The sequence below is a fragment of the Apium graveolens genome, chromosome 3 (assembly GCF_009905375.1).
Source record: "Apium graveolens cultivar Ventura chromosome 3, ASM990537v1, whole genome shotgun sequence".
NCBI lineage: Eukaryota > Viridiplantae > Streptophyta > Magnoliopsida > Apiales > Apiaceae > Apium > Apium graveolens.
The window spans coordinates 78,912,600-78,928,959 of record NC_133649.1 but is presented as its reverse complement, the minus strand read 5'-3'; the positions used below and the strand labels follow the sequence as shown (position 1 = coordinate 78,928,959).

At 35.1% G+C, this 16,360-nt stretch overlaps 2 protein-coding genes across 2 annotated transcripts; one reads left to right on the top strand and one right to left on the bottom strand.

Moving 5' to 3' along the window:
* Window positions 1–3,174: 3,174 nt before the first annotated feature.
* On the top strand, window positions 3,175–11,239 carry LOC141712477 (eukaryotic translation initiation factor-like). The gene is made up of 9 exons (XM_074515446.1): window positions 3,175–3,435; window positions 3,581–3,652; window positions 4,189–4,284; window positions 4,411–4,584; window positions 6,644–6,741; window positions 8,810–8,897; window positions 9,000–9,350; window positions 9,473–9,712; window positions 9,799–11,239. Exons 1-9 carry the CDS (start codon window positions 3,304–3,306, stop codon window positions 10,825–10,827), a joined length of 2,280 nt encoding a protein of 759 aa, XP_074371547.1. The 5' UTR covers window positions 3,175–3,303; the 3' UTR covers window positions 10,828–11,239.
* Window positions 11,240–13,945: 2,706 nt separating this feature from the next.
* LOC141712478 (UPF0057 membrane protein At2g24040-like) lies at window positions 13,946–14,631 on the bottom strand. The gene is made up of 2 exons (XM_074515447.1): window positions 14,390–14,631; window positions 13,946–14,277 (listed from the first exon to the last, which is right to left on the bottom strand). The coding sequence occupies exons 1-2, from the start codon at window positions 14,477–14,479 to the stop codon at window positions 14,152–14,154; spliced, it is 216 nt and encodes a 71-aa protein (XP_074371548.1). The 5' UTR covers window positions 14,480–14,631; the 3' UTR covers window positions 13,946–14,151.
* Window positions 14,632–16,360: the final 1,729 nt, after the last annotated feature.

The window sequence follows — 16,360 nt, the reverse complement described above, 5'->3', positions numbered from 1 at the left end:
TATGGACTTTATAGTGGGACTACCGCGAACAAAATCCGGACATGACGCTATATGGGTTGTAGTTGATTGCCTTACGAAGTCGGCGCATTTCCTTCCAATTAATGAGAAGTCGTCATTGTACAAATTGGTTCATCTGTACGTGCGCGAAATCGTACTAAGGCATGGAGTACCCGTATCGATAGTTTCAGATAGAGATCCCCGATTTAACTCGAGATTTTGGAAGCAATTTCAAGAAAGTCTTGGCACGAAGTTGAACATGAGTACGACATACCACCCGCAGACCGATGGTCAGAGCGAAATAATTTTCGTTTTGTACATCTTGATGTTATTTGCAAGGTCTCATTAGATGAAGCAATTACATTCAGCATATACAAATTATCAACCAAAGAACCAGTCAGAACTAAAGATGAATTAAGAAATAAACTAAATTTACTTTTTCCAAATAAACAAGATAATCAAATTTGTCTAAAATAGAAATGGAAACAAAAAATTCCGTCTAAATGATGGTACTATATAAGTCTTTCTTAATTTAATAAATTGATCAGTCTTAAAAGATATTATAAAAATGACAATGACTTCAACTAAAAGTGCATTGTTATCACCCACATAGATGAATGTTTCAGCATTACTTGATTTTCGGCTCTGAATGCAAGCCCGCATATAAATACTTGTGTGAGTAGTAACACTAGAATCTACCCACCATGTAATATTAGGCACAAAATTCACATTAAATTGATAACAGACAAAAAATGAAAGTCTACCTTTCTTTATACACCATGTGACCTACTTGAGACATTCCTTCTTCACGTGCCTAGAATTCTTATAAAAGAAACAAGTAATAAATTGATTATGAGTCTTTTGTTTCTGAGGCTGTGATGTTCCCACTGCAGTCTCTTTATCTTTAGTCCTCTTTCGGTAGTTAACCTTTGAGGTAGTTGTAACATGAGCACTTTCAGTCTTATCACACTTCAACTTATCTTCCTCTTGCACACAATGTGAAATGAGCTCATTAAGAGTCCATTTATCCTTCTGTGTATTATAACTAACTATAAATTGACCTTATTGTGCAGGAAGATAGATGAGTACCAAATGCACAAACAAGTCATTAACAAGTCAACTTAGTACTTTAAGTTTTGAAGCGATGTTAGACATCTCCGTAATATACTCCTAAATATTTCCTTTAGCTTTGTACCTTATATGAAGAAGATCAGCTAAAAGTTTACTTATAGCCTTTTCATTTTTTGCAAAATGCTTTTCAAGCTCACCAAGAAAATTCTTTACACATATCTCATCGGAATCATCAAACATATCGCCCCTGAATGCTTCAGGAATGCATCACTTTATCATCATTAAACTTAAGCGATTAAAACATTCCCATTTCTCAAAGTTCAATTTATTAGTAGGAGAACTTTCATCCGTTGGAGAAGCATGTTTCTCTTTCCTTATAACATAGTCTAAATCCATGTAGCCGAAAACTAATAGAACGTTCTCTTTCCAGCTCTTAAAATTTGTGTCGTTAAGCACGTGAATGGAGATCATGTTGGCAGTTATACTAACAATAGATGCATTAACTAGAAATTTGGAACAATATAAGCTCGCATAAAATAAAATTCATGTCACATGCATACATAGTAGCAAAAAATCCTGAATTTATATACTATAGTGTGTGTGGGCCATTTGACAAGATACCTAACACAGCATTAATATTTAGTCTTTGGACAAAATATTAACTCGCAAACGGTACTCTCCACGCAAGAATCAAATATTAATAATAAATCCGGTCAAGTAAATAAACCTTCCTTTGGGCCGGTTGATTAAAAACTTAATAATCATTGCATACTTATTTCGCATTCACATTTTATTATTTGTCCATTAAATAACCTTTCTTTGACCCGATTATTCAACGCATAAATAATAAATATATACATCCTAATATTTCAAAATAAATAAATCCATACATAAATATTACTTTGGCAATATTTCGATATATAATAAAATTTCCCTATTTTTATACAATTTATTTATGTGAAAGTGCTTCTTGATAAAAAAAATAAATAATAATATAATTGATCGAGTAAAATGTCACTAAATTCATCGATCGAAACATGATTCACAATATTTATCTATATTCAATTTATATAATTTACTTGTTTGAAGTTCTTTTGACTTATTTTCAGAAATTAATTATAATTTTGGGTTTTATGAAAAAAGTTCAACAATATTTTTGCAGAAAAACTATCATTTTTTAAAAAATTGTAATTTTTTTTGCTAACATACTGTTTTTTTCAATTTTTTTTTACAAAAATACGGTTTTTAGCAACTCGATTTAACTAAATGGAATCTAACCGATTTTCTGCAACTCCATGCAATATCGAACACAATAAAAAAAACTCGATTCAACTAATTGCATATTTGATTTATAATGTTTGTACCGTATTTTTGCATATATTTTCAGAAGATAATATGATCGCAAAAACTATTTAAAACATTTAATAATTTAATAATTTCTTTATATTTTTTTAAAAAGTACTCGCTCGATTTTTTTTGATAGTCGCTTGATATTTTTGCACTCATTTTTAAGTATTTTAACCACATAGTTAAAATAATAATTTTTAATTTTTTTTTTCTGAATAAAAATATATAACTTAAACTATTATTTACAAAAAAAATCGAAAAATAATAATTTTTACTATATAATTAATATGTTTTGAGATGTGCGCATAAAAATTAAAAAATAGTTAAAATGAAATAGAGGGAGCACGGATTTTTAAAAAATATATTAAGACAAATCATCAACCCGGGAGCATTTGGGGACGCACTTTGGAACAAAATCTCCTGGTTTAGTTAAAAACTTCAACACGTGGGTATTTTCTGGTCAATTTTGGTAAAGATTATGGTAAAAAACGACTACTAACATTAACAGTAAATCTTCGTGTTTGCTTCAGTTAAAACAAAGTAACTGCTTTCGGACCAAACTACCAGTAACTGTGGAGTTTGGGATATTACCCCAGCCGGTAACAGGTCACAAAATTATAGAATATCAGTTTTAACCCTACAGTTCAAAGTAACTATAGTAAGCTCAGAGGGTAAAATCGTCAAAAAAGAGATATTAACTCGAGACAGCGACCGAAATAGCAGGTAACCCTAATAAAAGGTAAAAACGGAAGGGTATAGTATTTCTCTCTCTCTCGGCCTCTCTCTCTCACTCCATCTCTCCCGTGAGAACAGACTAAACAAACTCTTATCTCTTTCTCTCTAATCTATACATACAGCACTTGTATATCTATTCATTTATAGATAGTTATGCAGCAAGGCGATCAAGCTGTATTGAATTTGAGACCTGGTGGCGGTGCAAGAGGTGGAGGAGGAGGCAGTAGATTTGTTGCTTCTGATCTTCCATTTCTTCGTCCTCAAGCTCCTTCTTCTTTGCCCAAGGTACTTATTTTTCGATGATTTTGATTGGAATATTAAATTGATTTATGGAATAAATTAGCAGGCTGTTATAATTGTTGCAACTTGTAGTTTTAGATTGTTTTGATTATTGTTTGTGCTCATTTCTATTGCATTGCATGATGTATAGACTGGAGAGACTCGATTTGAGGACGGTGAGCTGATTCGGTTCTCGAGAGATCAGCTGTTGCAGCTTAGGGAGGTAATGTGTTTTTTGATCTTTTGTGATTTGTTTATTGTTGTTGTTGTTGCTGCTGCTGCTGATAAGTGTATAAAAGGTATGTTATTTGCATTAAGTCGTGACTCTTACGTTAAATTAGATATGGAATTTGTTTCTACAAATATGGCATTGGATAATATGTTTTTTGTTTGAGGGGAGGCTTTGTAGGGAATCGATAGAAAAACACTCACAATCACTCGAGATTGAACTAGATATCTGTTTCGCGGTACTAATTTACCGCCATGGTTATTTGAAATGAACAAAAAAATAAAAGCAAATAATTTTTGACTCTACTATATTACATATAAGTATTCCCATTGATCAACTTACCAGATATATATAATTTAAAACAAGTTCTGCAATTACGAAACTGCCCCTCGTGCATTCACATTAATAACGTACTTAGGAGCATTAATCCCTTCTCTCTAAATACGAGTAATATTTATAAATAACAGTTTTGATTCTTTTATCCACATCAAATGTGCATTAAATCTATTATGTTGTTTCTATTATCATAGGTTGTGAAGATCAACGATGACATTCTAAGAGTTAAACGAGAAGTTGAAGCTGAATTTTTTGGTGAAGAGCAGAATTGGAATCGTGTTGAGAACAGTGTAATTACCCTTGCCCTACACATAAAAGCTGTTAAAAATATCAAGTGCAATATTTGCGTGTTGTGCACGCATATCTTTCTCTTAGAAGGGTCTTAAATTTACTGAGTGACATATATATTAATGCAGCCGCAGAAGCAACCAAATCAGCCGGCTATTCAACAGGCTATTCGCCACTCAGAGCCAGACAACCGTGATTGGCGTAGTCGACCTGAGCAACTGCCCAGCCCTGTTGAGGAGAGATTTCGTCAAGACCAGCTGAACTCACATCATGGAAGAGGACAATTTTTCTCTCAGCAGGGGGTAAAAAATCATTTTTCCGAAATTTCAATTATTTATATGCTGTGACCATGAACAATTATTTGCATATACAACATGCTTCCTTTTTTTATATGTAGAGTAGCATGCAAATATTCATCTGAAGAGAGTAAATTATATATGTTGATAAGATTTCAGACAATGTTGGAAGCTAAACGCCGAATGTACTTGTCAAACTAAGTGGTGGACAGTGACTACACCCCCATCCCTCTCCCAGTTTTAACTTTAAAATTAGCGACTCAAAATTATGTAATTTTTTTAGTTGACGGCTGCTGCCGCCTGCCGACTTTCTGTTAACTCCTTAAAAATATAAAGAATTCGTTTTTACATTTATTAAAAATATGTATTAATTATAATAAACTATCTGCCCATGTAATGACCCAATCAAAGGCCCAAGCCGACTAACTATGTCCTTACACTCTTTTATCTCGCTCGTCTTCTATCTCATCTCTTTCTATAATTAAACTTAGTTGTGTAGAATGCGTAAGATGCTCCGCTCTCTTATTCTCTAATATCACATCCCTTTTTATTATCTTTTGCCGACTCTTAAGAGTCTCCCAGTTTTCTACCATTTCCATCTGTGCTACGTTACATTTGAAACTCTTAGTCTTCGGCCTTCTGTGTAAAATTAAGTAGCAAATCATTAAATGCCAATTCATCCTTATCAGAATATTCACCTCACAACATCATTTTTCAAGATCTGACATCGTTAATGCCTATTTCACCAATTTACCTCTGTTGCAATCTTGTTTCTAAACAATCTTTTACTGCTTATGTTTTCTACCATATTTGATCTTCAGTTTGATTGTCAATTACGTTGTGTGAGATTTAAATTGTTAAAGTACATTCATTTTGAGTTTAAGGTGGATCTAATTGAGTTGTTTATCATCCAATCGTATGGATGTTATGACATGTACATAATTTATATTAGATATAATACATTATTCTTAATTGTAAATGAAGTTAATTAAAAGTTAGAGGTAGCTACCAAATTAGAAAGCCGATTTAATGTGCCACAAATTTGTGGGTTCAAAGAATTAGACGCTAAATTGAGAGAGGGTGTAATCTCTGGCCACCACTTCGCATTTATTCTTAAAAAATCAGTAAGTATGCCGTCCATGGTTCTCTTTTCAGAAAGAGGTGGAAAAAGAAACCAACTTATTTTTTATGTAAACTAACAGGAAAACGGGCTTACTGAAAATACACAAAATCAATATTTGACCTATTTTCCTGTGACTCACGGTAAACACAGGTGTCATGTTGAAATGGTTTTTATAAATTTTCTATGTTGTCCTTGAAAACTTACAAATGTAAAAGAAAAACGCATCCTACATTGTTTACTAGTCTGTAAGCACAATGAACTTAACTATCTTCATATCAGATGTAAAGTTATTATAGATTATATAATCAATTAAGCAATGTACACTATACGTCAATATCTAAATCTAACTGTTTAAGCTTGAAACCTGAACTTTCACAAAGCAGCTTTGTGGCTTGAGTTTGGGTCCTTTTCTTAATCCATGCGTCCCTGGATGAGTCAACATAAGCCATCAAACTCATTGTTACTTGGTTAAATGTATGGAGGTTCACCTTTACTTCCTACCAGATGTAGTGTTGCCTTGGTCATCTTCTTTCTTCTTACCGCCTCTTTGTTGATCTTGTTGCAGTAGATTTTACATTAAAATTAAATTCTAGTTGAAGTAGGGTATAGTTCCCATATTTTTTCTCCATTTTGTGTATTCCACTTTCATTTTATTGCTAAAGCTTCTTTGAACTTATAGAAATTTGATATATGTACTGCATCCTAAGAGTGGCTTCAAAGCTGAGAAGAGGGGGGACATTTAAGATTTTGATCAGTGATATAACGGGGTGTGCAACAGTCCAAGTGTAATACATGTATCTGATCAATGATATAGTTTACCATATTCATTCTGAACTGCAGTAATTATTTTCTGTGTTGGCTGTGCAATATTTATCCTTTTTCTTTAGTATTGTGATAATATGCACAATTTTTAGTTCCTAATTCTTTTTATTCTATGAACAGGGAGGTCCTACTCCAGCTCTGGTGAAGGCTGAGTTGCCATGGTCAGTTCAAAGGGGCAAACTTTCTGAGAAGGAACGAGTTTTGAAAACAGTGAAAGGGTAAGTTTTTTCTGTCCATGTCTCTTTTTCATTTAACCTGTTTCTTCATACTCCTTTTAATATTAAGGTTTATTTATATGCTTTTGGTATTTAGTGCCTGTAGTTCACCTTTCCGATGTTTTTATTTACATATTCTCTGTGAATCTGAGTAGCAACCTATACTCGTGAAAGCCTCCAATATAGGCAGATTTATGTCGCTGTTGCTTGTAGTCTATCTTTCACATTTCAAATGCACAATGTCGTTGGCTCTATCAAATATGATTGTGCTTGTGTTATTAGAAGTTTCAGATTATATGGACGACATTTCTCTCAATACATGGCCATATAAGCTCATTATTTTAGTTTCTCATCGTACATTTTCTTGCATCTAGACCTGAAGTGTCTGCTAGCTGACTCCAACCCGATCAGAAAGAAGGTTGTGCAAATCAGAACCACACACATTAGTAATATAGTTTTCAGAAACCCAAGAAATATGCTAAAGGCCTATCACATGTTGCAAGAGAACTTACTCCATTTGGATTCTTTGCACTAGTTTTCAACTTGCCAGGCTTCTGACTAGGCTAACATCTCGGGTTCAAATCATGCATTAGTAAGATCCAGATTCTTGCGAAGAAGAATAGATTTTCTAGTGAAGCCATGGCTTTAGCGCACAAGCTAGTTTTTTATATGTAATTCTGTAGATCTCTCTCTAACAGCTGCAACCTGATAACTTTTACAATTCCAGACAAACCAATAGATGGTTGCCCATTTTTCCGGAATGCATTAGAGATTTCTTTAGACCCTCTAAAGAAAATTATTGTTGGACTCTTTTCATCCATTTCAAAATTATTGTTGGATAATTTTATGTCATTAAGCCCAATCAAACTCAGGTTTTTAGTTAGTTTCTTCCTTACTAAAAGAATTCTGATCTCTCACATTAGTTCAAATATTAGAATTGTTGTACACCATAACCTACCTTCTCATACAGATCTGTATTTCTTCTTTTCCATAGATACATGCCAAAACAGAATATTCTGTATTTATCCCTGAAATTTACTGAAGATTTTTTGAAGCCACTGGCTAAACTCTAGAAAAACGACTGTAAAGTTCATCATGTTGATCTTTGCAACATACACATTTGGAGGGTAGCTGAACACCTTTTCCTGGAATTGCAGAATTCAAAGGAACCCTTAGCCACCATACTTTTCAACACACTAAAGTCTAAAGCATTAGTAACGTCCTTTTGTTTCGTATCTTGTTGTCCTATATTAAAAAGGATCCGTGTGATTACTGCAAGTAGCAATGTTTGAGGCTATAGTATACTGATCTGAACTAGCCAACTCCTAGGCATATTCATCCATTTAATTATTGTCTTCAATAATTTCTTATTGTCGTCAACAATTTCCTTTGCGACTATCACCTCCACCTCTTATTACTTGTTTATCACTTTATCTTTAAAGGTCTGCATGACCATTAGAGTATGGTCACCTTCTGTAAATAGTCTCTTAGCCTTGCACCACATCAGCTGTCTTGCAATTTTTTTTCCCTTTTTCCAATTGTCCACTAGTCGTTTTTCCAAAATAGACTTCTCATGCGATTTGATTATCTTCATTCTTCAAGACTCCAAAATTGGTCATCCAATTTTTTTAACACCAGATATGGTTCTCTCATAATAGCGTATGTGGAGTCGCTATTCAAAAACATCCAATCAATCTTTCCCTCTAATCTATAGCATTAACCATATTAGAACATAATTTTTAACCTAAACCCCCTCCAAACTCTCTGCTGAACAGAAAAAATTACTTTTGAGGTTATTGATGAACTTATCTACAGGCTTCAGCATATTCTTCAAATAGATATTAAAAGTTTTGTGAGGGTTGCTTTGACCATCTTTAGATGTTATCATCTCTGAAGTTAAGTAACTAAAAGTTTTGGGCACAAAATATTGCAGTCTTGCACTACCATAGCTATTTTTGCTTTCCTCTAGTTTCGTAGTTCCGTTTTGTGTGTGTTTGTGTGTGTGATATCTTTATTGAGTTTGCCAGTCGTCGCTGTCATCTGTCAAGTGTTAACTAAATTTGCTTTGCAGTATTTTGAACAAGCTGACCCCAGAGAAGTTTGAGATTTTGAAAGGTCAACTTATTAATTCTGGGATAACAACTGCCGACATTTTAAAGGTCTGTATATACTCTCTTAAAAAAAATGTGCCTCAAGTTCTAGCCACAATTGATGTTCACTTACGAAGTAGTCACTAATATTTTTTTTTCTGCTGCAATCAGGGAGTTATATCATTAATATTTGATAAGGCAGTGCTGGAACCAACATTTTGCCCCATGTATGCAGAGCTGTGTTCTGATCTAAATGCGAACCTTCCTCCATTCCCAGCTGATGAGCCTGGTGGGAGGGAAATCACCCTTAAGAGAATTCTTTTAAATAATTGCCAGGAGGCTTTTGAAGGTGCTGAGAAGCTCAGGGAAGAAATGAGGCAGATGACTGCTCCTGAACAAGAGTCTGAAAGAAGGGATAAAGAAAAAATGATCAAGCTTCGCACTCTTGGAAACATCCGACTGATTGGGGAGCTTCTAAAGCAGAAGATGGTTCCTGAAAAGATTGTTCACCACATCGTTCAGGTATTTGTTATTTATCTCTTTTTCCCAATACCTGTCCCTGAATTATGTTATACCAAGAATCATTCTCAGACCTTTGGTTATGTTCTCATATAAAGTTACTTTGGGATGAACATTTGGTATAGGAACTTCTAGGTCCTGATAAGAACTGCCCTGAAGAGGAAAATGTTGAGGCTATATGTCAGTTCTTTAGAACGATCGGGAAACAGCTTGATGAGAGTCAAAAAGCAAGACGCATCAATGATGTCTACTTTGTCCGACTGAAGGAACTTTCAACAAACTCTCAACTGGCCTCAAGAATGAGATTTATGGTTCGTGATGTTCTTGATCTGCGATCAAATGGGTGGGTTCCCAGGCGGGAAGAGGTAATTATTTATTTTCCCAACCACTGTTGAGAATGGAATCTGCTTTCATGTTAACTTCTTTTTTTGTAATGGTTGACATCTTGTAGGTAAAAGCCAAAACCATCACAGAAATTCATACTGAAGCTGAGAAAACCATGAACTTGCGTCCTGGTGCTACTGCAATTATAAGAAATAGTCGAGTGATGGCATCTAATGCTCAAGGTGGTACTAACAGTCCAGGAGGTTTTCCAATCAATCGGCCTGGCACTGGGGGAATGATGCCTGGGATGCCAGGAAGCAGAAAGATGCCTGGGATGCCTGGAATCGATAATGACAACTGGGAGGTTACTAGGTCGCGGTCGATGCCAAAGAATGATCCAAATCAGCTGGTTGGGCGTGTTCAGCCCCCATCAGTTGGCAAGTCGGCAGTGCCGAATCCAAGATACCTACCTCAAGGTGGGCCTTTAAGTGGTGGGGCAAGTGCCTTACTGCAGGGTAATGCTGCTGGCTCTGTCCGTCCTGCTAATTTCAGCCCTAGCGTTGAACCTGCACCTCCTTTCCCTGCCAGGGCTGTTCCTGCGGCATCTATGCGTCCAGTTGACCAAATGCCTTTTGCTGGAAAGCTAGGTCCGGAAGCACTCAAGAGAAAAACGACCTCTCTTCTGGAGGAGTATTTTAGTGTACGTATGCTGGATGAAGCATTACAGTGCGTGGAGGAATTGAAGTCCCCCGATTACCACCCTGAGTTTGTTAAGGAAGCCTTTTCTCTAGCGTTGGAGAAAAGTGCACCATGTTTGGAACCTGTTGCGAAGCTGCTGGAGTACCTGTATGCGAAGAAAGTTCTTACTTCAGCTGACATTGGGACTGGATGCCTGCTCTATGGTTCAACCTTAGATGATGTTGGTATTGATTTACCTAAAGCACCGAATAATTTTGGAGAGATAATCGGAATGTTAATTTTGGGCGGGGAGTTGGATTTTAAGGTGTTAGAAGGGGTGCTGAAGAAGATGGAAGATGACATGTTCCAGAAAGCTGTATTTTCCGCCGCGGTGAGGATTGTCACTTTGAATCCTGCTGGGCAAGCTGTATTAGATTCAAATGCAGCTGATATTGAGTCCTGCAAGAGTCTTTTCTAGCAATTGTTCCTGTTACTGGGTATTATGTAAGCTCGTGATAGAAGCTCATTCTGTCTTCTTCTCCAGTTCCATCCAAGACAAGTTCGAAATATAGTTTTTCGTTGAGTTGTGTATTTCCTGAGGTCATAGTGTTGTGGTCTGTTAATTGAAGCTGCACTGCCAGTTCTGAAGAGACATCCAATGCTGACATGAGCAGCCTCTTTATGGAGTGTATCCGGGTACCAGTTTTATATCTGATTAGTTCTTTTTACCGTATTAATTATTTACCTTCTGTGCTAAGAGTTTAGCAAGTAGGTTTTTGGATAGGCGGGATGATTACATAATATGACTCAGGATGATGTTGCATCCAATTCTAAAGTGACTTGCGTTGTACCATACTTCATTGGTGCGGCTTATCATCTTTTAATGTTTATCCAGCTTGTTTGGCTAGTTTTTCCAAAACACCGGATGGCACACAAATGCTATGTCGTTGCAATTGCCCAGGGTGACATGTTGCTCTTTTAAAAAACTAAAACTGTAGGATCGCATGAAAATAAGTTGTGTTTGGACAAGAAATGTTGAGTTGTTACAGGCAATTCACCTGTCCCATATTTCCGATAGAAGCTATTTCCCTGGCCTCTGATTATTTTTCAAATTACCTACTACTGGTGAGCAAGGAAGTTGTACTACTTTCAGTCGCTTTTTTATCCGAATAAAGTTGCTTATTTCCATAACATCATAATGTTTCCCCTAGAAACCTTGGATCCTAAAACAAAGCTTCAGATGTCACTACTAAGATTTGAAATATGTCTTCGGTTTTTTGTTCCTATTGATGATGTTTTACAACATATTCTGTGTACGTGTACTGCATAGTATGTCAAGTTTCTTCTTGCGATGATAATCAGTCTTTTAGTTCAGGTCCTACAACACCTTTGATCGGTAAGGACTACAAAAGTTCAAGAGTAATGTTTTACAACATATTTTGTGTACGTGTACTGTATAGTACGTCGAGTTTCTTCTTGCGAGGATAATCAGTCTTTTAGTTCAGGTCCTAAAACAGCTTTGATCGATAAGGACTACAAAAGTTCAAGAGTAATCAATCGCCTTCACCTCTGTTAAACTTTAAAATGCTGCTTCTGTTAAACTTCGAAACACCTTTGATTATTGTGTAAGAAATCACCAGGTTACAACTTACAATTCATCGGAAGCCTCTGGTTCTATGTGTTAATTCCTACAATACATCCCTTAATCCCGTTGATTGTCTTCTAGTGCCATTAGGTTTATCTTCATTGGATATTCATATCATAGCAAGGTTCACAAATTCTTAAGGCTTTATAAGCATTCTATCTTTGTCATTAGGCATGCCAAATTTCTTGAGCATATATTCCATCATCTACAATCTACTTCATCACATCTCACATTAAAAAATCACTACTTCATGCCTTGGCAATACATGCAACTTTCTAAACTAGTTATCCCAAAATCACAATCTTGATCACAACACAAACTCCTGCACTCAAGTTTCCTCACCTCAATCTTCTAACAGTTCACTGCATGACTCATATTTTTTTAGTGCTGATCTAATTCATAATTGGAGTCCACTGAATCTTCTTCTATAACAAGGTCACATTAACACGATTCTTGTTAGACAATCAGGTAAAACAAAACAAGAACTTGAGGAATGACTAACATATCACCATAATTAGAATCGAAATTAGCTGCTGCTAATTATGCACATTGCCTTACCCTTCATCCAAAGATTATTTCCATCGTCATCTTTCACACTATCAAGTTAATATATGTTATAAAGCATTAATCGCCAATGCTTATCGTTCTTGAACACGTGATAAAACAATACTTTGTTGGTTGGAAAGAAAGCAATTGGATATTAAAATTTTATAGTCGAAAGGTAGAATCGTACGAAGCAAAATTTGTTGCCAAAAGTTATACATGGGCAGAGGGGTTGATTATGAATTTACTTTTTCTCAAGTTAAGGCTATGTTAACTGTTAAAAGCTTATTAACCATTGACCAACTAACGGTTGGAGAATTGAGCAATTAGGTAAAAATAATACATTCTTGGATACAGATTTGCAAGAAGTTATACAATTTCATACCTTGAAATGGGTTCTAAGCTAAAAAAAAATGCTTGTATGAATTAATACAAGCTTCCAGGCAATAGTTTGCCACAATAGGCAGTCTTCACACTACTCATGTATTTCGGTAGTTGTGTACGTTTTAGTAGTTGTCTACTTAAATAACATTTTGCTCACAAAAAATAACTAGTCAAGCTTTCAAAAGGTTTAACTACTAGCTGGCTTTAGAAGTCAACATGAGAAGTCGAGTTAATTTTTGCAAGTCAGCGAAAGTCCCTTACATATTTTCTAGTTAGCTAGACTTGTGGATTACAAACCTCTTCTGCGCCCTTAGATCCTAATATCAAGCTGTACTCATATGAAGCTGCTCAATGACAACAAATCTAGTGACTTCAGTATGTTATTGTGTTCAGAACATGGACTGAAGTTACTCAACCTTCGCAGACCTGATGTTTCCTACTTCAACTCCAAAATATCAGCGGATCTTTGTTTATCACCAACGAAAGTAAATTCCTCACAAGTTTTTTTAAAGGGTATGGGGTATGCGCTAGGTTTGACATAGGCTTGTGAAATATGTGTATGAACAAATAACAATTGACAGTGCTAGGAATAATTTTTTTCTTTTGCTTCTGCATGATGCCTATCTGATATGGTACAGTTGAGGCCTCTGCTAAAGTGATATTTTGGTCCGTCGACAGCTCAAAGGATGCTGTATTTTGGTCATCTTTGTGCCTACTACACCACCTAACAGGACATGCAGGTAAAAGCATCCCAAACAGATAGGTTCTGGAAAGAGTCATCTACTTCCTAAATCCCATTCTAGTTAAAAGCTTCAAATATACACATTTACCGGCAAACTTAAAAACACACTAAAGCAAAACATTAAAGTCGCTGTCTTTCCCTTAAACTATCTACTTAAACATAACCAGATTTGCATCCTAAACATAACCAGATTCTCAATGATCGATTCAGTTACCACACGTCTCCAAGCGGAGACACCAACAATAAGTAATAAAATAGAAAGCTAGAAATTGTATTGTAACATACCAAACACCAATAAAAATCACAGATTTACATTCAATAGATAAATAGAATTGTTCAGACTGTTAAAAGGGGGGAATAAAGTGATAATTCAACACCACATGAAATAGAATGAGAAACATAGAGTAAAAAGTGAGCTCACAATTAAAATTGAAAAGAAGCATACAATAGAATATAAAGATATATGAGGGTATGAAGGGGGGGGGGGGCTAGGCAAGAGTGTAGTAATCGCCACGATACATATCACGATCAACACAGAGAATAGCGTAGAGTGCGTAAATGATCCCGGGAACGTAGCCCAGTATTGTTAATATTATGCATATGAAAAATTCAACCTGCCAAATGTGTAATTCAATTAGATATAGTGAGAGAGGGAGAGAGAGGGGGAGAGAGGGAGGGAGAGAGGGAGAGAGAGAGAGAGAGAGAGAGAGAGAGAGAGGATCATACGGAGCAGCAGCCTTGTCTGAGACAGACACCGAGAGGAGGAAGCAAGATGGCGATGAGGACTTCGCAGAGGAGTGCACATCCTGATGCCATAACCCCCTACACCTTAATTCAAAACTCACCTGCTTTTGGGTTGTTTAAGAAGGGTAGCTAGCTGTGTGTGTCTCTATTGATCGGGTTGTTTGCCTTAATTGACCCACGGCAGGGGTGAGGAAGAAAACGAAAAAAGCCGAAACCTAACGGAAACCGATATAAATCGGTGCAATTTGAGCCGAAAAATATCGAGCCGAAACTAAAACCGAAAATTTAAAAATCGAACCGATTTCATGGGTTCGGTTATTCTTTAAAAATTAGGAGTGAACATTTCCCGATTCGGGACCGAAACTGAAACGATCAAAAATTGCGGTTCCGGTTCGGTTCTTAACTAATTCGGGTCTGGTTCGGTTCTTATTTTTCAAGAAATTTCGGTTCTTGGTTCGGTTCGGTTCGGTTCTTAACATACTAGAACCTTAAGAACCGAACTGAACCCTATAAAAATGAATAAATACAAAAATATTTATAAATATATGTATATATATTACGTAATATATTTTCTTATTTATAATACTTTAATAAATTTTAAGAAAAATATGATTTTTATTGTATTACTCGTTTCTTTAAATATTTATGGAGTTTTGAATATTTTTATAAATATTTTTCTTCTTAAATATTAGAAAATAATCGAATTCAAAATGATCCACCATTAATAAAAATCTTTTTTACTAAGTTACCCTTAATAAATAATCAAAACTAGTCAAAATTTAAAAAGTAAGAATATAAAATAATATGAAAAATAAATAAATATGAAATAAAAAATAAATTCGGTTCTTTCGGTTAAGAACCGAACCGAACCGAAATTTACGGTTCGGTTCCGGTTCGGTTCTTACATATAAACAGGTCCGGTTCGGTTCTTAAAATATTCCTATTTCGATTCTCGGTTCTTTCGGTTCCGGTTCGGTTTGGTCCGATTCTGACCCGTTGCTCACCCCTATTAAAAACGAACCGAAAAAATTGAACCAAACCCGATTATATAAATAATCAAAAAAATTATAATATTTATAATTTATATGAATGTTAAAAATTAGCTGATTATCACATCCAATTTATCAATTTATTAGTGACCTCAGATAAAGGCACATGAGGAAGTAAAGTACGAATAAAGTTTTCAATTCTTAAATTTTGTCTATTCCATAAAAGAAAAATACTTCCACGCCCAACAATGCAAATTAGTTAGGTTGTCAATGCATCAGATTTTGATCGGATCGCCCTTGATACATATTTTAATCCATTTACTTTTACCGGATTCGGATCGGATCATAGCTATATCCTGATCCGTAGGATTTTCGGATGATCGGATCGGAGCTCCGCTCCGTTATATTTAAAAAAAGGTGAATTTATAATATGTTGAAATCACTAATAATAACGATTCACAAAATCAAAATGTAAAGTTTATTAAAAAAAAATACATCAGTTCATATATTACAAATTTGTAATCCATTCCGCAAATTTAGAAATATTGCAGAAGTATAAAAAATATTACAGACACTTCAACAAATTCTGGTAACTTAAAATATAAAGAGTGGTATCACTGGAATACGGCTCCGTGCTTTCCATAAGCCTTAGGATAAAACAAGCAAATTAGAGACCGGCAAACAATTTCTGCAAAAATAGAAAATGAACAAAGTTATTCATTTCATGATATAACAGAAGCAAACTATTAAAAGACTTTTCGAATAATGTTAATAATGAAATGTACATAGAGGGACTTCATTAAACTATTGTCACCGGAAACAAAAAAATAATCTTTGTCGAGAATGAGAAACAACGGAATTGAATGTAATGATAATAAAAGAATTTTTCAGATGAGCTTAATTTAACAATGTAACTTCAGATTATCTTAATTCAGCTATAATTATGAAATATTTTCAGAATAAC